Consider the following 23105-nt stretch of genomic DNA (forward strand, 5'->3'; position numbering starts at 1 on the left):
TTTTGTATTTTTAGTAGAGACGGGGTTTCACCATGTTGGTCAGGCTAGTCTCAAACTCCCCGACCTCAGGTGATCCACCCGCCTCAGCCTCGCAAAGTGCCAGGATTATAGGTGTGAGCCACCGCCCCCGACGACAGACCAGTTTTAATGCAGATACAGACCTCCCTGAGTCTCAGTCTCCTCATCTGTAAAATGGGCGATAAAGGACCACCATCCCGCTAGAATGGTTATTGGATCTGACCAGCTAATGGGTCGTTGGTGGGCTGGTGTGTAGTGTTGTGTAGGTGACATTGATGTGTGCAGGAATAAGGGGTCGAGGCCAGACGCTAAGTTCCACCTGCTTGCTTGTTTCTGAAAGAGATGCCTCCGGAAGTGAGGGTTGCCACGTAAGCAGCAGTGACTGTCCTTGGGGACCCCGGACACCTTGGAAGGCTTCGTGGACTCCCTGCTGCTTGATGGGAAAGCAGGGCCCTTGGAGAGGTGTCAGCAGTCAGAGGGCACCTAAGGGTGCTTCCTAGACATTCATTCATTTGTTCATTCATTAATTCATTGGTTCCTTTGTTCGTCTACCAGATACTGAGCCCCTGCGATGGGCTAGGCATTGTCTAGGGTATTTGGGACCCAGAGGGAGCAAATGGCCTCAACTCCTGTCCCCCTGAGCCCCTGGCCAGCCTGTCACCCCAGGGTCACCTGTTTATCTACCTGATGGGCCCCAAATTTGATCTGTTCCGTCAAGCTGCATCTGTTGAATAGTAATCAAGCTATTTTAAGTGGCTTTTGGAATGAGCTTGGCATAAATAAAACAGGAAATTAATTTGTTTCCCCATTTTTTATTGATCAAAGACATCCTCAGCTGCCAGTCAGAGCTTCTGATGAGCACGGCGCTGCAGCGTGGCCCCAGGGAGTCAGTGCCACTCCAGCCGGAAGCAGAGCAGCCGGGCGTGCAGTCGGTCTCTGCTAAGTGCAGTGTTAGTAACCCTTGTTGAAGTATTTCAAGAAAACGCACTATGTCTGTAGGTACTTCCTGGAGCCTTTGCTGCAGAGCGTGGAGGCCGCACATGGAGACCCCGACTTGCTCAGAAAGACCCAGGGGCTTGAAAAGAGAGTGCCTGTTCTCCTGAGGCCCAGAAGCTATGGTGCCCTGTTTCTTTGGGGAGTGTAGTGCCCAGGTTCCCTTTTGCAGCAAGGGGCACATGGGGCGGGGGTCTTCACCTCCCGGTTGCTGGGCTGCTCTGGCCATGAGCAAAGAGCCTGAGGCCGGGCCCTAGAAGTCCCTTGTCGGCCTGTGTCCCTCCCCTAGTCCCTGGCACCTGCCTTGAGGAGCTCTGCTGTGAACTAAAGGCCAGTGGGGTGGTGGGCTAACAGCTTCAGGGTGGGGCCGTGGTGATGCAGGGCCCAGGTTCTTGTGCGGTGTGGCTGCTCCTCAGCTCCAGCCAACTGTGTCCCCCCAACCCCCCTGCCGGCTCTTCCAGTGACCAATGTCTCAGGGGATTTCTGGACTTCCCCAGTGAGATGGCCTCAGTACAGTTTCTTTTTATTTTGAGTGAGAGTTCCAGCATCGTGGAAATCAGAGGGCAGGGTTCTCCTTGCCCATTTTACAGATTGAGAAACTGAGGTACAGAGAAGCTCTGTGGCTGTTGAGGAGGAGCAAGCCTGGGTTGTCCCCACCTGGAGCACCTGCTGTGGGGTCTGCACTGGAATGTGGCTGTGTGCAAGAGACCGGGTGGGGGAGGTGGGACTGTGCGGGACAGGAGTGGGTAGTTCAGGGATGCCAGCCAGAGGCCTGGGAGGAGCCCTGTCTGTTGGTGACAGTCTACATGGATGGGGAAGGTTGGGCCAGGTGATCTGGAGACCCCAGCTTAGGGCTTTCCCTGTGGGACCCCACCCCCAGCTGAGTGTCACTCCTGGGACTAAGGACACCCGGGCCCCTGACCTTCCTGGTGGGGCAGCCAAAGGGACTTTCCCGGGAATGGGCCTGCCAGAGGCTGGGGGCATCCTGAGAGGGACCGGGCCTGGGTTCAGATTGCAGGTCGCCTGCCTTCTGGTGCCTCCTTTTCCACATCTGCAAACGGGGGCTCAAAATACAAGTTTTTTGTGGGGACGGAGCAAATGTGGATGTGAAAGTGCTAGCGGGCTGTGAAATGGCGCATGCGTGCTAGTTAGTTGTTGTATGCCGATCAACCAGTTCAGCCTCCTCCTCTCTGGCCCCATTCCCAAGCCTCGGTTTCTGTGGGTGGGGCCTGCCCCTCAAGCCCAAAAGCCGGGCTCCTACACTCAGCGCCTCCCCATCTCTGAACAGACCGGGTTTTCCTCAAAGTACTGTTGTCATCTTAAAAAAGGAAAAAAATAATGGGATTTCCCTGCCCAGAAACCCACAGATGGGATAAAGGCCAGCAGTCTGGCCTTGGGGGTCAAACCATCCCAGATCTGTTGTTAGCTCAGTTACATCCTTGCTAGTGACCTTGGGCAGTCCAGGTGACCTCCTGAAACCTCAGTTTCCTCATCTGTAAATTAGGAATTGCTGCAGTGACTCAAGGGAGCTCTTAGCCGAGCGCCTGGCCTTCTGGAAAACCTGGCAACCGTGGAGCGCCTGTGATCACTGTGAGTCAGCGCACCGAGATGCGCAGCCAGTCGTGGCCGGGAGGACCTGGAACTCTGTGCCAGAGCCTCACTGTGCAGATGAGGAGACTTGCCTGAGCTCTCCTAGGAGGAGGGAGCATCGAGGGTCACCTCCCATAAAGGTCAGCCCGGCCCCACCCTCCTCCTGCATGGTCCAGCTGGGGCCGGGGAGTCAGCTCCTGAGACTGTGTGGCACCTGCCTTGAAGATGCAGGCCTTGTGCCGCCATCCTTGGCGAGACAGGACTTTCTCGCATCTCCTTAGGCAGGGGCCTGCTGCCCTTTCGCATCCTGGCCACTTCTTTTGCCCCGGAATCCTGGGCCTACTCACGAGCTCACTGCTTGGAGCCTTGGTTGTCTGTCTGTGCAGTGGGCCCGTGCACACCTCGCAGGCTCTGCAGGTGGTGAGTGAGTTGGCTGTTGGTGCACGTCAGCGTCCACCCTGCCTGTGGTCATCGTCAAGCTCTGCCATTACTCCATCCCCATCGCCCAGGGGTCGATGCCCAAGCCACCTGTGTCCAAACTGCAACTCCGCAGCTGAGGCCTGCTGGCTGTGTGACTCAGGCAAGTGGATTTGCCTCCCCTGGCTTAGTTTCCCCTTTTGTACCCCTCTCAGGGCATGCCAGCTAGATGCCAGCTCTCAGCTCTGGAGAGCAGAGCCTGTCCTGTGTCCCACTCCAGCACTGCCGGTGACCCGTTGCCTGTAAGGGGCAGTGGAAGGGCTCACGTAGGCTGAAGGGCGCCCCTGCTCTTGGTGGGCTCCTGTGGGTTCCGCAGGGCAGACAGGCCTGTCCCTGCCATTATGTCCCCATCACAGTAGATTGTTTCAGAGACCCTAAAGAGACGTGACCGTCCTGTGAGCATGTGAGCGTGGCCGGTGAAACTTGCCCTCCAGAGTACCCTCGGGCCTCCTCTGTGGCTCAGACCCTGGGTCCTGGCTCTGGGGTCTTGGCTCTCTGGCCCTGCCCTGCCTCTCCTGTCTGTGACGCCCCGCCCTGGCGCCTTGCAGGAGCTGAAGGACCGTGCAGCTGAGCCTGGGGAGGTGGGCGGTTGGGCATGGAGCCTGTGTCGCCACACTAATCCGATTTCAGCCTGATTAGATCCGCGGCTGCCGATGAATGGGCTGGAGAGAAAGGGGCTGACGTTTCCAGGGCACAGTACACGCCGCCTCTCATTGCAGCGGCAGAGCCTGGACAAGGGATTCTTGGGGCCCAGGGGCAGGAGCCCTCCCTGCAGTCTGGGGCTGTGGAGAGTGGGAGATGGGGTAGCCCATGCCCCCTCAGAGTGCCCTAAGCAAACACAGTGGGGACCGCATAGCCGCCAGCCTGGGGGAGAGGCCACTCAACCCTGGGACCCTTGTCACAGGGCTTGTTTTCTGGGGACAGACCCTTGCTATGGCCGCTCAGCTGGACTTACAGTCCAGGATGCTGGGGCAAGCAGTGGCTGCCTTTGTGGGGGGGGGGTCCCGAAGGCCAGGTTGGATCAATGAGAGAGAATGCCGCTTGCTCCTGCAGCCACAGGTGACAGCTGAAGCCAGCCCCCACAGCTTGAGCATGGACAGGGGACTTTTCACCTGGCGCTGATCACCATCTGGGCCTCCCTTGCCCACTGTCCCTCGGCCTGTGTCCTCAATGGGCCCCTGTGGCCAAGACGCACTTGCGGCAACCTCAGCCTTGGGTCCAGTCCCTGCCAACCGTCGGGGTCTCTATCTAGAACCTGGACCTTGAGGCTCTGATTGGCTCCAGAGCGACTACAGACCTTGCAAACTGGGCCACTGAGGAAAGGGGCTCAGGGACGGCAGGAGGGACCCGGTGCCTGCTCACACACCTGTCCTCTCAGAGGGCCTTTGCCCTGGCCGATGCCGACACGGCTTCATTCTTGGCGCTGCTGCCCTCTGATCAGGTGCCCATGTCCTTAACTCTCTGTGCCTCAGTTTCCCTTCATGGAAAATGGGATGAACTGTAGAAAGCACAGGAAACGCTCACTGAAGGGAGGCCGGGCCCTGTGCGGCCTCCGTCGAGGTAGAGGCTGATGTGGTGCCCAGGCTTCGTCCCGGTCTCTGTCATCCCTGTCCATATGGTCCCTGTTCCTGCCATCTGCATCAGCCTGTGTGGCTCAGTTTTGCAGAGACCACCCTGGGTTGGGCCCAGAGCTGCACCAGGAGGACTTTTTAAAGGTTAGGGTGACCAGAGTGGCCACGGGTGGGGCCGGGCCAGGCACAGCAATTGCTGGGCCCCACGGGAAAGGGGTGCTCTGGCCCCATCCTGCGCCCGAAAGGAAGCCTGGGCCTAGCCGGCTGTGATTATGGTTGGGATCTGTGTAATTAACTCTAAACTTGGGAGGCTGAGGAAGAATGAAAATAAATGCTTCGTGGAAATTACAGACGAGCCATATGCAAAAAATAGTCGCTCCGGGCAGCGCACGCGGCAGTACAGACGAGCGAGAGGGTGCGGCGCCTTCCCCGGCGCAGGCCCGCTCCCAGCTCCAGTGTCTGGCGCTGCCCTCACCAAACGCCATGGACGTGGTGGCTTTAAGCGGCAGAACCTTATTGTTCCTAGGTCTGCAGACCAGAAGCCTGAATCAATTGTGTGCGGCAGCAACAGTTCCTTCTGGGGTCTCCAGGGAGAATCCGTCCCACGCCCTCTCCCGCCTCTGTCGGCAGTGGCCACCCTTGGTGTGGCTGGCCCACAGCTGTGTCACTCCCAGTCGCTAAGGAGAGGGGCCTGTCGTCACATGCCCTCCTCGTGGGTCTGTGTCTCCATGTCTGTCTGTCTCTTTTCTAATTAATCTTTTTATTGTGGTAAAATACACATAACATAAAACTCGGCGTCTTCTCCAGTTTTTCTCCAGGCCACTGTCCAGTAGCATCAAACACATTCACTTTGTTGGCAAGCACCACCACCACCATCCACAGGACTCTCTCATCTTCCCAAGCGAGAGCTCTGTTCCCCACAAAACCACAACACCCTGTCGCCCAGCCCTTCGAGGGCGCCCGCCATGCTGCTTTCTCTCTCTGTGGATCTGAAGACTCCGGGGGCCTCATGAAAGTGGAACCGTGGCTGGGCATGGTGGCTCATGCCTGTAATCCCAGCACTTTGGGAGGCCGAGGCAGGCGGATCACCTGAGGTCGAGAGTTGGAGACCAGCCTGACCAACATGGAGAAACCCCATCTCTACTAAAAATACAAAAATTAGCCAGGCTTGGTGGTAGCACATGCCTGTAATCCCAACTACTCAGGAAGCTCAGGCAGGAGAATTACTTGAACCCAGGAGGCAGAGGTTGTGGTGAGCCGAGATCGCGCCATTAGACTCCAGCCTGGGCAACAAGGGCGAAATTCCGTCTCAAAAAAAAAAAAAAAAAATCACATAGGATGTGTCCTTTCGTGTCTATATTCTTCAGAATTAACAGGTTGTGAAAAACAAAGATCTTGGAGTGTTTTAGATCCACGTTGTGTAAACTAGCAGTTACTAGCCACATGTAGCTTTAAAATTTAATTTAAAATTAGCAATCCAGTTTTTCAGTAGCCACCTTTTTTTTTTTTTTTTTTTGAGATAGAGTCTCGCTCTGTCACCCAGGCTGGAGTGCAGTGGTGTGATCTCGGCTCACTGCAACCTCTGTGTCCTGGGTTCAAGCGATTCTCTTGCCGCAGCCTCCCAAGTAGCTGGGAATACAGGCATGTGCCACCGTGCCTGGGTAATTTTTGTATCTTTAGTAGAGACGACGTTTCACCATGTTGGGAAGGCTAGTCTTGAACTCCTGACCTCAGGTGATCCTCCTGCCTCGGCCTCCCAAAGTGCTGAGGTTACAGGTGTGAGCCACTGCACCCGGCCTTACTAGCCACATTTCAAGTTTTCGGTGGGCACGGGCATCTAGTGGCTGCCCCACTGGACGGCACATGGATAGAACATTCCTATCATTCCAGAAAATCCTGCTGGAGAAGATTGTACCAGATTAATGGAGACTGAAGAGGCATGGCGGCGTACACTGTGTGTGATCCCACATTGGAGCGTGGGCCAGTTTTTTTTTCTTTTAACTATAAAGGACATTTTGGTTGTCCTTTACGTATTAAGGAAATGCAAGTAAGGTCTATAGATAAGATAACCGTGTGGGGTCCATGTTAGTTTCCTGGTTTTGCCATAGGTACTGTGATTATGGAAGAGGAGGTCCTTGTTCTTTTTTTTTTTTTTTGAGACAGAGTCTCGCTCTGTTGCCCAGGCTGGAGTGCAGTGGCCGGATCTCAGCTCACTGCAAGCTCCGCCTCCCGGGTTCACGCCATTCTCCTGCCTCAGCCTCCCGAGTAGCTGGGACGACAGGCGCCTGCCACCTCGCCCGGCTAGTTTTTTGTATTTTTTAGTAGAGACGGGGTTTCACTGTGTTAGCCAGGATGGTCTCGATCTCCTGACGTTGTGATCCGCCCGTCTCGGCCTCCCAAAGTGCTGGGATTACAGGCTTGAGCCACCGCGCCCGGCCGTCCTTGTTCTTAGGAAATACACACTCAGGTATTTAGGGATGAAGGAGTATCATTACTGCAGTTAATCTCAAGTGTTCAGAAACACACACACACACACACACACACACACACACACACACACACGGACAGAGAGGGACTATAGGATAAAACAAATGAGTCTGTTGTCTATGAACAGCCGCGGACCCCTGCCAGGATGGGAGGAGTGGCCTGAGGCAGCGGGGGCTGGGGTGAGCACTGCCTGCTGTGAGGTGGAGGAAGGGGCCGTCAGGGGCGTGTGTCCTGGCCGAGGGACCCTGCGCTCCCAGGGCATTCTCAGTGCTGCTTGCTTCATGCTCTTAGGCTCTGATTCTGACCTGCACTGTATCTAAATCTGTCCATTCCTCTCAATTTCCAGTGAGCAGGGGCAGGCTCTGTGAACTTCTCTTGGAGCTGGGTAGTTTGTCCGTAGAGGACGGTTATTGATGAGGATGACAAAGCCGAGCTCTTCTTGGGCCGTGTGTGCCGCGGCCTCCCGTTGTGAATCCCTGTGCTGAGCTGGACTGGGGGGCTGACGGCTCCCACACCCCACTGCCCACGCTGGTCATCAGGGCACATGATTAACCCCATGAGGCAGGTGGCGGTGGGAAACCAGGCCTGGTCTAACCATTCTCCCTGGTCTCCCTGCTGGAGTCAGCAGACAGGATTCCAACCTGGGCCTGAGTGACTCCAGAGCCTGCCCCCCGGGCCACCTCACCTGCTGCCTTATAAGTTTCCTTACCAGCTATTTCTCCACGAGGACTGGGCAAATGGCCTTTCCGCACCGCCAAGCCTGCCGCCCCCGTGGCACGTCAGGTGTGGTGAGGGCCGAGAGCTCACTGGTTGGCAGTGGCCAGAGAGGAGATGGCCCACGCGTTGATTTGGGATTTCTGGCTTTTGTGCTCCCTCCACCCTTCCACTGTGGTTGGCACCTGCCACTCTCTGGGTCCTCCGTGGCTTCCTGGGGGTGGCCCCTGGCTGTTGGCTTTGTTACCCATGAGTAGGAAGGATGTATTGGTGTTGTCAGAAGCCTCGTGTGTGTGCGCACGCCTGTGCACGTGCCCAGTGAGCATGCGCCAGCCATTCTTGTTGACTCAAGGCTGCCATATTCTGCTCCGGCCGTGACTGTCGGCCTTGACATGTGCTGGGTGCGCTTGGGAGGGCTGGGTTGGATGGCATGGAGGGTGCTGCCTTGCCGCCCTGACCAACCGTTATGGGGAGTGGCGTGTCTTCTGAATGCAAAGGCCTTGGGGGTTTTGCAGCTGTGTGATGAGGAGGCCGGGGGCGGTGGTGGTTACACACTCGGACGTGGGGCTGGGCTGTCTGCCTCTGTCCAGGCCTGGCTTCCCACCCCCCAGCCTTGGGATGGGGGATTTCGTCCTCTCTCTGAGCCCATTTCCTGCTTGAGAAAACAGGAATGAGCTTGGATGTGCTGGCGCACGGAAGCCAGAGCTTGCTGCTGTTGCCGTTATGGTTTTTACAGAGCTTACAGTTTAATAAGTTTTTCCTTACCCTTTGTTTTCTCTCTCTAGTTCCTGTGTTTGAAGAACATACGGACCTTCCTGAAAGTCTGCCACGATAAATTCGGATTAAGGAACAGCGAGCTGTTTGACCCCTTTGACCTCTTCGATGTGCGAGACTTTGGAAAGGTGAGCAGTCACTTTCTCCAGCCCCAGTTGCCCAGCCATGGTGGCCGATTGGCCGGCTCAGTGGCAGGTGGGGCAGATCCGTGGAGCAGCCTGATTGGCTCCAGCACGGAGCCAGTGGATTTCTGCACCCTCGTGTCCGGGAGGTGCAGGCAGGTTGTGTTATAAACGGGAAGGTGTGGAAGCCGGATTTGTGTGTGTCAGGGCTGGGACAGTGGGATGGCCGGTTTCTCTCTCCAGTCAGGGTAAGGCCAGGCATGGTGAATTCCGGCGAGTGGGGGAAGAGCAGAGTGCAGACAACCCTGGCCCTTCGGTTCTAGCCAGGGGACCCTAAGCATTTACCTCCTGCCCCGAATCTCTACTCTTCCTCTGAGAATGGGCCGAAGTCAGCACCACCTCTTAAGGGGTTGGCGAGATGAGGTGGGGAAAGCGTCTACTATGTGCTCTGTGAATGGATTCTCTTGGTTATCCCGGGACGAGCAGAGCTGTTTCTGACTCCGGGCAGGTTTTGGGCAAAGAGGGGGTGATTCTCCAGTGGTGACCCCGGGAGGTGTCTCTGTGTTCTCAGGAAGCCTCACATGGCACCAGTCCTGCAGGAGCCCGGCTGATGCACATGACGGGACCCTGAGGCTGGCAGGTGCGAAGGCCCCGGGAGGCTGTAGTTCATTGGTGGCCTCTTGGTTGTCATGCGCGTCCGTGTGAAGAGACCACCAAACAGGCTTTGTGTGAGCACTAAAGCTTTTTAATCACCTGGGTGCAGGTGGGCTGAGTCCAAAAAGAGAGTCAGCGAAGGGAGATAGGGGTGGGGCCGTTTTATAGGATTTGGGTAGCTAAAGGAAAATTACAGTCAAAGGGGCTTGTTCTCTGGCGGGCAGGAGTGGGGGTCACAAGCTGCTCAGTGGGGGAGTTTTCTGAGCCAGGATGAGCCAGGAGAAGGACTTCCACAAGGTAATGTCATCGCTTAAGGCAAGGACCGGCCATTTTCACTTCTTTTGTGGTGGAATATCATCAGTTAAGGCAGGGCAGGGCATTTTCACTTCTTTTGCGATTGCTCAGTTACTTCAGGCCATCTGGGCTTATACGTGCAAGTCACAGGGGATGCGATGGCTTGGCTTGGGCTCAGAGGCCTGACGCTGGTGACCCTGGGCACAGAGGGACTCAGGGGCCAGCTGCCTTCCAGAACCCAGCAGCTCCACGGTTACTCTTTTTAAATGGATGGGATCAGGGCTGCGATCGCTTCCTGGTGGATCGGGGGCTGGACGCCGGAGGTGCTGACAGTGACGGAGGAGGCCCCAGGCCCCCGCCTGCTGTTGGGCTGCCTCTAGGAGACACTGCTTCCTGGACCACCGGGAGAGTGGATCTCCACCTGCCGATGGGAAATAACAAGATATTTACTGCCTGGTTTATTTGCACATCATTATCAGGGACTTGGTGTCTAAGGAAATGCTCTGTGAATGCATGATTTGTGAGGTGCAGAGGGAATTCGGGTTTGCAGTGGCGCGTGCTGAGAAGTCAGTTCCAAGAGGAGCATACGGAAGTGCTGCTCGGCCTCAGGTCAGGACCTGGAACAAGGGCGTTCCCGGAGCCACTGGACCTGGCGCTCCCCTTTCTCGCTCCTGGAATTCTCCAGACGTGAGATCCGGGGACCTCTTCATGAGCACATCTCTGTGTAATCATCCAGTTCTTAGAAGTTTGTCTCTCTTAAATGACTCACGGAGGCCCCCCTGCAGCAACGCACGTGCCTGGGAGTTTGATGCCTTGCTGAGGCCCGTGGGTCCTGCTGTCCAGGGCTTGCCTGCTGGCCTAGAGTCAGGGAGGCTTGAATGGCCTGGGCTGGTTTCCTTTCCTGTAAGTGGCTTCTCAATTACTACAGATTTTTTTTTGAAATGGTTTGGAACTCTCTCCCACTCCTTCCTTGCAAACAGCAGAGATGAATTTGCCTGCAGGGCCCTGGGTAATGGAGAGGCTGATGGTTCTGGACTTAGAGAAGGACCTTCAGAACACACACACACATGCGGGGACACACACACACACACACACACACTCTTGCACCCACCCCACACATGTTCATACTCAGGCTCAGACACACACAGCTCACATACACACATACACTCATTCACAGACTTACAGTCTCACACACACACATTCACACACCACACGCAAACGCACACACACACACTTGAACTCGTCTTCCATATTCACACCCACACCCAGACACACACAATTTACACACATTCACAGACGTATAGTCACCCATACACAGTCACACAGACATCCATGCACAGCCCCCCAGCACAGACGTATCACACACATTCACACACACACGGTCTCACATGTACACACATACTTACACACGCAACTGGTTTTTATAATAACCGTAAAGAGAAAAATACAGGAAAACCCTGGCCAAACCTATTTCTTGGCCAACAGTTAAAATGTAGCGTATTCAGGATATCATTTCATTTTGCTTTTAATTTGCTATGGCGGAACGCAGTGATGTAAGACGTACATAAATTTGGATTAAACTCTCATTATTCAACTCGCCAGCTGTGTGGCCAAGCAGTTTGCAAATGGGCAGCCCTTGTCATCGTCTGTGGTTTCCAGTGAGGCGGCTGCAGGTCTGAGGGCTGTAGAGGAGGGGGCTTCTCGCGCCGGCCTCTGGTCTCCCCACGTCTCACCGTGGCGGTCACTGGTGGTGCTGGCCAAGCTGTGGCATTTCTTGTGAGGAGCTGGGAGTAGACGGCGGGTTTGGACCATGAGTCATGGTGTGGGGTGCTGGGAATGGAGGTGATGTCACCGTGCAGACCCCCGGGCGAGCTGAGGAGCCCGGGTGAGGCCCACGGGAGGTGTTCGTGAAGCACACGTCGCTGCTGCTGCTGCCCCCACTGGTCGCTTGAAACAAGTCCAGACTTCCACACAGAGATGGCAGCGCCTACTGTTTTTCTCTCCATTATTTTATTTGTAAAGATGCAATGGCTGGGCCGGGCGTGGTGGCTCACGCCTATAATCTCAGCACTTTGGAAGGCTGAGGTGGGCGGATCGTTTGAAGTTAGGAGTTTGAAACCAGTCTGGTCAACATGGTGAAACCCTGCCTCTAATAAAAATACAAAAATCTGCCGGGTGTGGTGGTGGGCGTGTGTAATCCCAGCTACTCGGGAGACTGAGGCAGGAGAGTTGCTTGAGCCCAGGAGGCGAAGGTTGGAGTGAGCAGAGATCATACCACTGCACTTTAGCCTGAGTGACAGAGTGAGACTGTCTTAAAAAAAAAAAAAAAAAGACGCAATGACCGCACCTTTTGGCGACAGAGCAGGTGGCTGAGCACGTGGACTTGGACCCCGGCAGGCTGGCTTTGAGTCCCAGCCCTGCCATCTCCAGGGTGCGGCCTCGGCCAAGTGATTCAGCTTCTCTAAGTCCCATTTGTAAAATGGCGGTGACACGACCACCCTCAAAGGTCCCTTGAGCGGGTCAAGCCATGTGTGCAGGGTCTCAGCACTGCACGTGCCCCGGGGCCCTGCCACTCTGCGGCCTTGCGGCTCCGCATCTGAGCCACGCCCTTTGCCTCCTGGAGGCCGCGTGAATGTGGCCTGTGGTGTGTCAGGGACAGCTGGCTGGGGACCGGACTCCCTGGGACTGTGTGCTGGGTGCTGGTGCCCTTGGGAGCAATGGAGCCGGAGCCCACACTTGCCCTCCAGAGTGGGCCTGGCCTCGGCCCCGCCAGCCCTGTTCTCCGTGGCGGTGCTTTCTTCTTTCCCTGGATGTTTTTCCTACCATGGTCAAGCTGTGGTCAGCACTTCCAAGTAGAGGCTGGCCTGGGGCCAGCGGAGGCTGGGGTGCTGGGACGGTCACCACAGTCCGGAGCCTGACAGTTCTGCTCTGCCAGTGCCTCCTGGCTTCTCCGGGACAGGTGCTCTGGAAGAACAAAACACAAGCAAAAGCCCAGCTTCTCCCTTCGGCCTGGTCTGCCCAGGTGCTCAGACTCCTGGGGACCTCTTGCTGGGCCGGGGCATTTCGTTCCAGCCCCTGCCGTGGACAGAGGGGAGGAAGGGTCTGAGCAGGCAGGGGGCTTGCCAAGGCTGCTGGTCTCTGGCCTCCCGGACTCCCAGCTTGTTGACCTCAAGGAACGGGTGTGGAGGGGCGGGCCTGATGTGTCCCTCTCGCCACAGAGGTGAAGAGCGAATGCCCCTTTCATTTATTCGGGGCGTTTACTGAGCATTTCCCACACGTCCAGATTCATCTTTTGTTGTTCATGAGCTGAGTCCAGTAGGGACACCCTGGCCATTCCAAATGAGCTTGGCGGTCTCCAGCAACCTCAGACCACGAAGAGGTGGCTGTGCGCCCACCCCCGTTCCTCCCACCCGTGGCCTGCCCAGGAGCAGGATGGCAGCTGTTTCTCCCCAGAACACAAGGCTCTGCAGTCAGAACTGACTGTTGTCTGGGATGGGTGGGGCTGGTCAGGGGTAGCTGAGGGGTGTGGGGCTGGGGACTCCAGGGCTACCAGGGGCAGAGCTGACTCTCTTACTCCTTGTTGATCGACTCCGAGTTATATTCATAGCATTCAGGGCTGAAAGGAGCCTGACGGACTGGCTGGCGCGTTCATCAGGGTCCTCCAGAGACCAGAGAGAAGCAGCTGGGTAGAGGCAGACAAGAGGGGCTGACTGGGAGCATCGGTTCTTGGGACTGTGGAGGCCCAGGGGACCCCAGCAGGCTTTCTGTGAGCTGGAGACCCAGGAATGGGGGTGACAGGGCTTGGCCCCAGTCCCAAAGCCTCAGAACTGGGGAAGCAATGGTGTGATCTTCAGTCTAAGGCCAAAGGCCTGAGAACCTGTGGGGCAAGTCTTAGAGACCAAAGGCTGGGGAGCCTGGATTTCTGATGTCCAAGGGCAGGAGGCAGAGTCCCAGCTTCAGGAGAGGAAGAGGGAATCACATTTTCTCTGGCTTTTTGTTCTGTCTCAGCCCCTAGCCGCTTGGATGGTGCCGCCCACAGGAAGGGCATCTCCTCACATGCTCACACGCCCCTCTCCTCTGGAAACACCCACACAGCCACACCCAGAAACAGTGCTTCCCTGGTTCTCCAGGTATTCCTTCATCCAGTCAAGCTGACACCTAAAATTCACCATCACAGCTGGCTGGTGTCTCTGGTTGGTTTAGGAAATGCCATTTCCCCTATTAAGGAGGTTTGTGGTGTTTCAGGTCTTGTCTAGGGTCTGGTTTGTTGTCATTCATTTTCTAAACAGCTGCCTCCCGGCTCCCCAAGTCTCTCATGTTGTGAGAGTCATTCCTTGGGAAGACAAAAGCCATTCATTTATTCATTCATTTACTCCTCCATCCATGTATCCATCCATCCATCCATCCATCATCCATCCATCATCCATCCATCCATCCATCTATCCATCATCCATCCATCCATCCATCCATCCATCATCCATCCATCATCCATCCATCATCCATCCATCCATCCATCCATCCATCATCCATCCACCCATCCATCCATCATTCATCTATCCATCATTCATCCATCCATCCATCATTCATCTATCCATCATTCATTCATCCATCCATCATTCATCTATCCATCATCCATCCTCTATCCATCATCCATCCATCCATCCATCTGTCCATTATCCATCCATCCATCCATCCACCCACCATTCATCTATCCATCCATCTACCCATCCATCCATCTATCCATCATCCATCCNGCACACATCTATTCATCCATCCACCCATCCACCCACCCATCCATCCTTCTGACCATCCATCCATTCATCCATCCATCCATCCACCCACCCACTCATCCATCATTCATCTATCCATCCACCTACCCATTCACCCATCCTTCCACCCATCCATCCACCATTCATCCCTCCATCCATCCATCCATCAGTCATTCATCTATCCATCCATCTACGAATCCACCCATCTGTTCATCTATCCATCCATCCACCCACTCACCATCCATCCATCCATCAATCATTCATCTATCCATCCATCTACCCATCTACCCATCTGTCCGTCCATCAATCATTCATCTATCCATCCATCTACGCATCTACCCATCTGTCCATCCATTATCCATCCACCCACTCACCATCCACCCATCAATCATTCATCCATCCATCTACCCATCTACCCATCTGTCCATCCATCCATCCATCATCCATCATTCATCCATCCATCCACCCACCCATTTACCCATCCTTCCACCCATCCATCCACCATCCATCCATCCACCTACCCATTCATCCATTCATCCATTCATCTATCATCCATCCATCCATCCACCCACCCATCAATCCATCCATCCATCCATCCACCCACCCATCCACCATTCATCTACCCATCCACCCATCTGTCCATTCATTCATTCATCCACCCATCTATCATTCTGTTAAGCATATAATTTACCAAGTATTTAGTAAGTGCTTACTATGCTGGAGATAAAATGAAGAGACTCACATAGTCTTTGCCCTCACAGGGACCCCCAGATTAGCTGCTGAGCAATTAATGGTAGGAGAGAGGCATGAGAAAGTGAAAACTCTGGCGCTTTGGCCCCGAGGCCTGCTGGCTCTGGCCCACATTCAGCCCTGGACACTGGAGTCTTTCCTTTGTGATTTTATCACGGAAAGGATCACTCTGTGTGTTAAAGGGACACTATCGTGAGTGAGGCTCTCTCCCTCTCCCAGGGATGGCCCTGTGTGGAGGCGGGGCTGGTTTGGCCAACATTTTCCGTGCTCATGGCCCTTAGCTGCTGCTTAAGGGCGGTCTCCACTCCCTGGCCCTTGGGTTTTTTCTCTTGCCTTCCCTTTGGGACAGGGGCAGAGGGTTTCCTTAACCCAGGAGGAGCGCTGGGAGGGGACCCACCCTGAGTCAGCCAGGTTCCCTCTGCTCTTGGCTCTTGGCACCTGGGGAGACCTGGGCAGCAGCCAGATGGACCCTTGGAAACCTTCCTGGTTTCGGAGCCCTGGGAAACCCGCCAGGTGGTCCACTGCACCTGCCTTCTGGTGCCTCCTCTCATCCAGGCTCCGTGGAGCCAGGTGGGCCCTGGAGGAGGCGGGCGAGAGCAAAGTTTCCCTTCAGTCAGACCTGGACGCAAGTTGGACTCTGCAGATACTTGGTCTCGTTGAGCCTTTGTTTCTGCAGGGGTCAAATGAAGCTCGAGACTGTCCCCTTGGAGGTGTTGCTGTAAAGGACTCTGAAAAAAATGAACAGCAGGTCCTAGTCATTTTTATGAGCATTTTCTTCCTCTTCACTCACCCCACAAGTTCCAGTAGGAACTAAAGGATCCGGAAAGTTTATTCCGGAAGTGTTTCTCTTCTGGCTGTCTCTCCTGGTACTTTTTTCAAAGGGTTGCATTAAAGTGATGAGGTTTGGGCTCGAATGAGTTGTGTCCGGCTTCCTGTGCTGCCCGGGGTGGGCATGCTCGGGGCTGGGTTATGGCCGAGCGTGAAGAGTGAGTCCGCAGCCCTTGCTGATGGGAGCCGTGGGCCCTGCTCCGCGGCCCATAGATCCTTTCCTGTTTTCCTCTGTGCCCTGTGTCTGGGTGGTTTGTCCAGTTGCCTGGCTGGGGAGGAGTGTGGAGAAGTCCATGGGCCACCAGCTCTGGCGGGTTTTGCCTCAGCTTGGAATCCGGTTGGGCATTTGGAGGGAGGATTCCGGTGAGGCTGCAGGGTTTCTGTGCCTTGCTTCTGAGATTCTGGTCCCTGGATCCTGCAGATCATCATAATTCTGACCGTAGGGACCCTGATCTCCTTATTGCGAGCTGGGGCTGAGCACAGGCCTGCGGGTGGGCAGGAAGGCACCCTGGCAGCACACTCACTGTTTACCATGCGCCGTGGCATTGCCTCTTATCCCCACCTAAACAACTGGTGCACGGTCACGTGGCTGTGGGTATATCTTGGGTCCTCCAACCCTCGCTGCTGTCCCTCCCCCAGGTGCCTGGTCATGGCATTGTCATTGGGATCCATCCAGCTCCTTCGTGGGGCCGTGGGCACGTGGCTTTCTCTGAGCCTGATGTCCTCACCTGTGACGTGAGGACAGTAGTCCCGCTTCCTCTGTTGATCAGAGGCTCCTGGGCGCCAGGTCACAGGCGGCTCTTTGTGTAGGGCCAGAGCAGGGGGAGCAGGGATGCTGTGGCTGTCTCCCTTTGTGGGGACAGTCGTCATTGACAGTGTGCACTTGCACCCTAGGTCAGGGGACAAAGGGACGGACTCTTTCAGGAGGTGAGGGCAGGGAAGGCAGGCGGGCAGGAGGGAGGGAGAAAGGAGGGAAGAAAGGAGGGAAGGAAGGAAGAGGGAAGGACATGCTTCTCCTGAGCAGCACAGGGTGCTCCCTGCCTGCAGGAGGGATGCTCTGAGGCCCCCTGGGCGCAGCTCCTTCTGGTTGTTGGAGGGAAAGCTCTGTCCTCCCTGGTCCCTGTCCCCTGCTTCTCCTCGCTGCTGTAGAGCTGCTTCAGCCTCTCCTGCCACTGGGCTCTCTGGCTGCCCCCTGCCTGGAAGGTTCTCCCCAGAGTTGCTGGTGCCTTCCCACCCTCCTGCAGGCATCTTGCTCAGCTCTGGCCCAGCGGGGCCTGCCCTGATGGCGCCTTGTCCTGTGCAGGGACAGGTTTTGGAGTGAAGTCTGATGCTGCTTCTCTGGTGTCCCAGCCCAGGCCACCCAGCCCAGGCCACCCTGCCCAGCCCCAGGAACCCGCAGCGCTGGCTGGGCAGTGCACTTCACTCCAGCTTCACTTGGGGCAGAATGAACCTTCCCAGAGGAAATTGCTAGGCCACTTCTCTCGCTTGAGTTGAAGAGCAGTGTGCACCTTCCAATAAACGGGCTTAATTCTCCTATTTATTATTCATTAAAACATTTTGGGAGGCTCAGAGACTTCTGAAGCAGTTAAAACTGGCTCTCAGCAGTGTCTGGAGGCGGCTCCATGGCTGCTTACGGATTCTCAAGTGCCAGCTGGCGACGCTGGACACACACCACTGGTCATCTAAGTGCCGGCCTCTCCTGCTGTCCCTCCCTCCCTCCTCCATGGACGTAATCACTTGTGGCTGCTGGACCTTTGCGTCCACGAGCACCTGCACCCTGCAGGGACCTTAAGAAGTGAGGAAGGAAACAGGCACAGAGAAGATGCATCTCTGCAGTACAGTGGAGCTGGGGGCATCCTCAGGTCCTGCTGATGGCAGAGGCCCCGTTTTTATCTGCTCAGCTGTGCCCTCTTCTCTTCGACTACCGAGGCAACTGTTTGCACACAGCGCAGTTGGCTGTACGGCAGGCACACGGAAGACAGCCAGGATGCCGGGAGGCAGAGAGGAGGCCAGGAGGCAGAGTGGAGGCTGGTGGGGCTGTCTGGGGAGAGGAAGTAAAAGGTCTGACCCTGGAGGGGAGGGCGCTGACCAACAGTCTTTAGAGGACTCAGTGCAGTGACCACCGGTGTCTGTGCTGACGGCGTCAGTTCAGACCCTGACGTTCAGACCCAGAATCGTTCCCTTCAGCTGAGAATCTCAGACCACTCTGGGCCTTCTCAGGAGGCTGGGAGGAGGCAGGGAGGGCAGGGCCCTGCTGAATCAGAACAGCTCCACTTTTATCTGTTTTTTATATGGCGTTTTGCTGACATTTTGCTTACAGAAAGGGTTCTGAAGAGGCTAAAATCATAGTTGGAAACCATCGATCCGTCACAGCTGAGGAAACTTGCCTCCTTTGAGTTGGGTGTGGGGCCACTGGTGGTGGGGACAGACCACATCACTACATCCAGGATGATGGGAGTCGGCTGTGCACCTGCTGCAGATGAGGGACAGGCAGCAGCCGTCATCCCGGTCCCTCTGGCCCTGGGTTTGTCAGCAGCTGACAGGCCTCTTGGCTTTTGCGTGCAGGCAAAGGGGCCCTTCCTCCTTGCCGAATTAAGGCCCCTCCCTCACCACCTCTGTTCCCCTCCTCTTCTGCCTGGGACCCTCTTCCATCAGCCTTGGGTCCCCATGTCCCCATGGAAGCGCCTGGCATGTGCTGCCACTCTCTCCCCCTGAGCCAGGGCAGGCACCTCAAATCCATCCTGGTACCTCCCACCTGTCAGCATAGCACCCCAGCACCCCAGCACCTGGCAGTCACTGGGAGCTGGCATGAGGGGGGACCCCAGTTTGTCACCCCAGACCTCTCATCCGCTCCCCGGTTGTTGCCACAACCCCTGGCATTACCCGCTTCCCGCCCACAAACACCCACCCACCACTGTCCGGACTTGACCTTGAGGGTTCAGGTTGGAGACTGCTGGTGCTTCTGGGGCCAGGTGAGTGGACCCGTGGAGACACCACTGAGGGCTGGGACAGATTGTGATACTGAGGATCAGGCCGTCATCGGGACCCAGTTTGTCCCACAGGTTGCTTCAGGTCTCGCAGCTGTTGTTTCCTCATCTGTAAAATGGGTCTAAAGATTTGCCTCCCCCATGCCGAGGGCTGCGGGAGGGAGATTCCAGATGGTGCCGCTGCGTGTCTGCTTGGGGCGGGTCTCCTATGGAAGCTCTCGGGAGTGGTGCTGTGATTGTACCAGCCGTGTTTGAGCATGTGAGTGATGGCCCTGGCAGTGGGCAGGGGTGCATCTGATGGCCATTCCAGTGGCCTGGAGTACCAGCCTCACCCGGCCAGTGCGTCCTGCCCCACACCTGCCATCCACCTGCCCTGCGTCTGGGGCTGGACAAGTATATCCAGATGCCGTCTCGGCCGTGCCATTGATTTCTGCGTTTTACATCTGCGTTGATGAATGTGTCCCCTAGGCCCTGTGTGGCCAGGGGAGAATGCAGCAGTAACCTTGGGGTATCGATCCAGCACCCCTTATCTCCATACCCAGGCCCCGAGGCTCCACCTGTTTGTTCATTTCCTCTTCGTATTTGTTCATTAATTTGCTGAGTGTAGAAGACTTTGTGCTCACCCGAGGCCTTTCTGCCACTCGGTCTGATGACTCTCAGATGCTGATGCGGCGGTGAGTTCATTTGCACTCCCTGCCTTAATGCTGGTGGGGAGACACGCTGGTCTTTTTAGCAGCATCCACTCCGCACTAATTACTTATTAAAATGCAGTCGCTCCTTGCTGGGGAGGGGAGCCGCCTCGGGCTCCCAGCAGAGCCCAGCGCAGGGGCTGTTGGCAAAGGCCTTCTGAGTTTCTGCTTGAAAACGTTTCCTCTTTTATATGCTAGCTGTTGTCATTTCAGGACATTATTCACCCACCCACTTTCCGATGAACTTGACAACCAGATATGCTGCATGTGGGCACAGACACACACATGCACGCACACGCGCACACACACACACACGCACACACACACACACGGAGTCGGTAAGCCCATCGGATACTGACTCACCGTTTTATAACTGGTGATGGGAAAGGTTTTTCTCTGCTTCCTTTTCCAGGCGGGAGCCGTGCCCATCATTACCTTCACACTGGACAAGCGTGGAGGGTGGGTCAGTTTTGGTAGCCGAGTCCCTACAGGTCTGATGAGCTACGTGCCTGGAGATCAGGCTCAACCCACTGTGCTTCATGTGAGGTGGCTGAGCCTGGCACACCAGGCCAGGAAGCCTATGGGTCTTTGCATCAGCCCTGCTCACAGGGTCCTAGGAGGCTGTGATTTCCAGACCTGAGTTCAAGCTCTGGGAGTGGCCTTGGCCAAGGAGTGGATCCCTTGATCTCCATGCCAATGGTGTGAGGTAGGGATTCTTGCTCCTGTGCCAGGAAATACGGTGCCAGGTTGGGAACTTGTACCTGCTTGAGGGTCATTACTGTTGGCTTTTTATAGAAGGCTGGGAGCGGGGGTGAAGGAATAGAAACCAGAGGGATAAATGCAGAGGGAAGGATTTGGGGGCTGTTTGGAGTGGGGCCGACTCCAGACAGAAAGGCAGAGGTGCAGGGGGTGAGTTGGGGTGCTGGGTGTGGGTGTGTGGCCAAGACCTCAGGAACAGTGTTTCAGCGAATGCCAGGCCCCACGGGCCACCCAGCACGTGGATATCCAGTTTTCCCAGCCCCATTTGTTGAAAAGACTGTCCCATGGAATTGGGGCAAGAGCCTCTGGGCTGAGCCTCTGCTGTGTTCTGTGACTATGGGTGGCCTCCCATCTCTTCCCTGTGCCTACTACATCAGTAGAGGTAGGAGCCTAATTGAAGACTTGGTTAATCCTGATCGATTGGTAGTGGCTGACTGGAGGGCTCAGTTGAGAAGGGTCCCGAGGCTCAGCCATTGATTAGCATTGTCTGCCATGGGTGTGGTGTGATGGCATGGGTACATGTGCCAGGGGTTTCCCACTCCTGGGCTAACTGGTCTCAGGTTTTGTGTCCCCAGAGAGAGGAGAGAGCACAATAGCTGAAGGGTGCTTTCCAGAAGCCTGCCTTGTTCTTGCCACCACTGATAAGGTAGGTCCTGATAAAAGCATGTGTCGGGGGGACTCAGCCTGAGTAAAGCGAGGGCTGGATGCTGGGTGGGCACCTGCAGAGGTGCCACGGGTGTCTGTGACAGGCTGCCTAGTGTCTACAGAATTACATTGATTTTTCTGAGATGGCTGAGGTTTGGGGAATTGCTATAGTTGTGGCCAGGGCTGGTGCTGAGCCTCCCCATCCCTCTGCAGTGGGGCTGTTGCCAGGAGGTGGCCCTCTCTGCTTCTGTGTCCTCTGCTCAGCTCAGCTGGTGCCAGGACATGCAGCCTCAGATTATTGGAGCCTGGGAAGACAGGGAGCCAGGGGCCACTGCCTACTGTGCAGAGTGACAGGGACCGTGGTGGGCAGAGGCATGTTAGATAGTTGAGCTGGTCAAGGAGGGCTTCCTGGAGGAGGTGCTGGGGTTCGAGATCTGAGCTGCAGTTCACCAGGTGAAGGTGGTGGTGTGGGAGGGCTTAGGGGCAGCATGTGCAAAGGTCCAGAGGCTGGTGGCGGTGGCCTGGCCTGCTCAGGCTTAGAAGGGAGGTCTGCTTGGAGTAGGAGACTAGGAGGGGCAGGAGCTAGGGCAGTGCCAGGGAGCCCTACCAGAGAGATTTGGGGTGCTATCCTGGGGTTTTCAGAAGGGAGACCCACGTTCTACAAAGCTGCAAACTGGGTTGTTAGAATTAGTGATAGTAACTTAGCACCTGCTGGGCTGCCAGGTGCGGCGCCCTGGGGAGTGATGCACACCTGTTGTCTCCCTTCCCTCTTAGGACTTGGCTCTGGGAAGAGGGGCCTCTGGGTGGCTGTGGTGGCAGCAGCCCACGCCTGAGGAGGCGCCAGGAGCAGAGGAGGTGTGCTCAGGCCTTAGCATTGTTCCTCATTGTACGTGGACTGGTCACTGCTCTCCTCCCTGGGCCTCCGTTTCCCTATCTGGGAATCAATCCATTTGGTTGGACTGGCTGGATGACCTCTTGGGTGGGTCTTTGTGACTTCTCTTTCCTGTGAGTCCCCACCCCATTGGCTGAGAGCTCGCATTTTCTTAGCTGGTCCTGGTGCAACTGGTGCATGCTTTTTTTTTTTGGTCCATGTCCACAGTTAATTAAGTTTTAATTGGCTAATTGTTCCTCCCAGTGCCCCCAAGACATTAATTGTGTCTGTTGGAGCCTGACAATTTGATGTTTGCAGTAAAAAAGCCGAGCGAGACCAAGAAGGAAAAAAAAAAAATAGCAAAGTGTAAATAATTAATTAGAACAACGTATCATTTCTTGGCACCCTGGAAGACCTTTCTCCAGGAGTACTGGTTTTTTGAAGGTAGACAGGAGCGGGCAGCCAGCCTGGGACCAGGCACCAGCCGTGGGGTCAGGCCTTTAGGGTTGGGGAAGGCAGTGGCTCTGGAATGACAAAGTGTGTGGCTGTGAACTTGCTGGGCTTCCCACATCCCCAGCAGCAAGGGCTATGGAGAAGCATGCAGATTCCTTGGCCACTCTGCCCTGAGGACTTCGGGGCTGGAGCCCTGGGTGATCCTTTTGATTCTCAATCTTTAAAAAAAATTATTGCGGCCAGGTGCGGTGGCTCATGCCTGTAATTCCAGCACTTTGGGAAGCCGAGGCAGGTGGATTGCCTGAGCTCAGGGGTTTGAGACCAGCCTGAGCAACATGGTGAAACCCTGTCTGTACTAAAAATACAAAAGATTAGCGGGATGTAGTGGCACACACCTGTAATCCCAGCTACATGGGAGGCTGAGGCAGGAGAATTGCTTGAGCCCGGGAGGCAGAGGTTGCAGTGACCCAAGATTGTGCCACTGCACTCCAGCTGGGGCAATGGAGCGAGACCCTGTCTCCGGGGTGGGGCGGGGGAGGCGGTGGAGGGGAGATAAAATTACTGTGATAAAATAACATCACATAGAAGTGGCCATTTTAAAGTGTGCAGTTCAGCAGCATCAAACAGACTCGCAGTGTTGTACAACCATCCCCTGTCTTG

At 55.7% G+C, this 23105-nt stretch overlaps 1 protein-coding gene across 3 annotated transcripts in view; it reads left to right on the plus strand.

Annotated features, from left to right (window-relative positions):
- The window catches only part of VAV2 (vav guanine nucleotide exchange factor 2), a 234561-nt gene that overhangs the window by 46064 nt on the left and 165392 nt on the right, over positions 1-23105 (plus strand). For all 3 annotated transcript variants that reach the window (XM_025360220.1, XM_025360221.1, XM_025360222.1), the window contains exon 2: positions 8636-8752. In XM_025360220.1, the coding sequence (XP_025216005.1) occupies positions 8636-8752 (117 nt within the window). The remainder of the gene's footprint in view (positions 1-8635; positions 8753-23105) is intronic.

This window comes from Theropithecus gelada, chromosome 15, assembly GCF_003255815.1.
Source record: "Theropithecus gelada isolate Dixy chromosome 15, Tgel_1.0, whole genome shotgun sequence".
NCBI classification, from domain to species: Eukaryota; Metazoa; Chordata; class Mammalia; order Primates; family Cercopithecidae; genus Theropithecus; species Theropithecus gelada.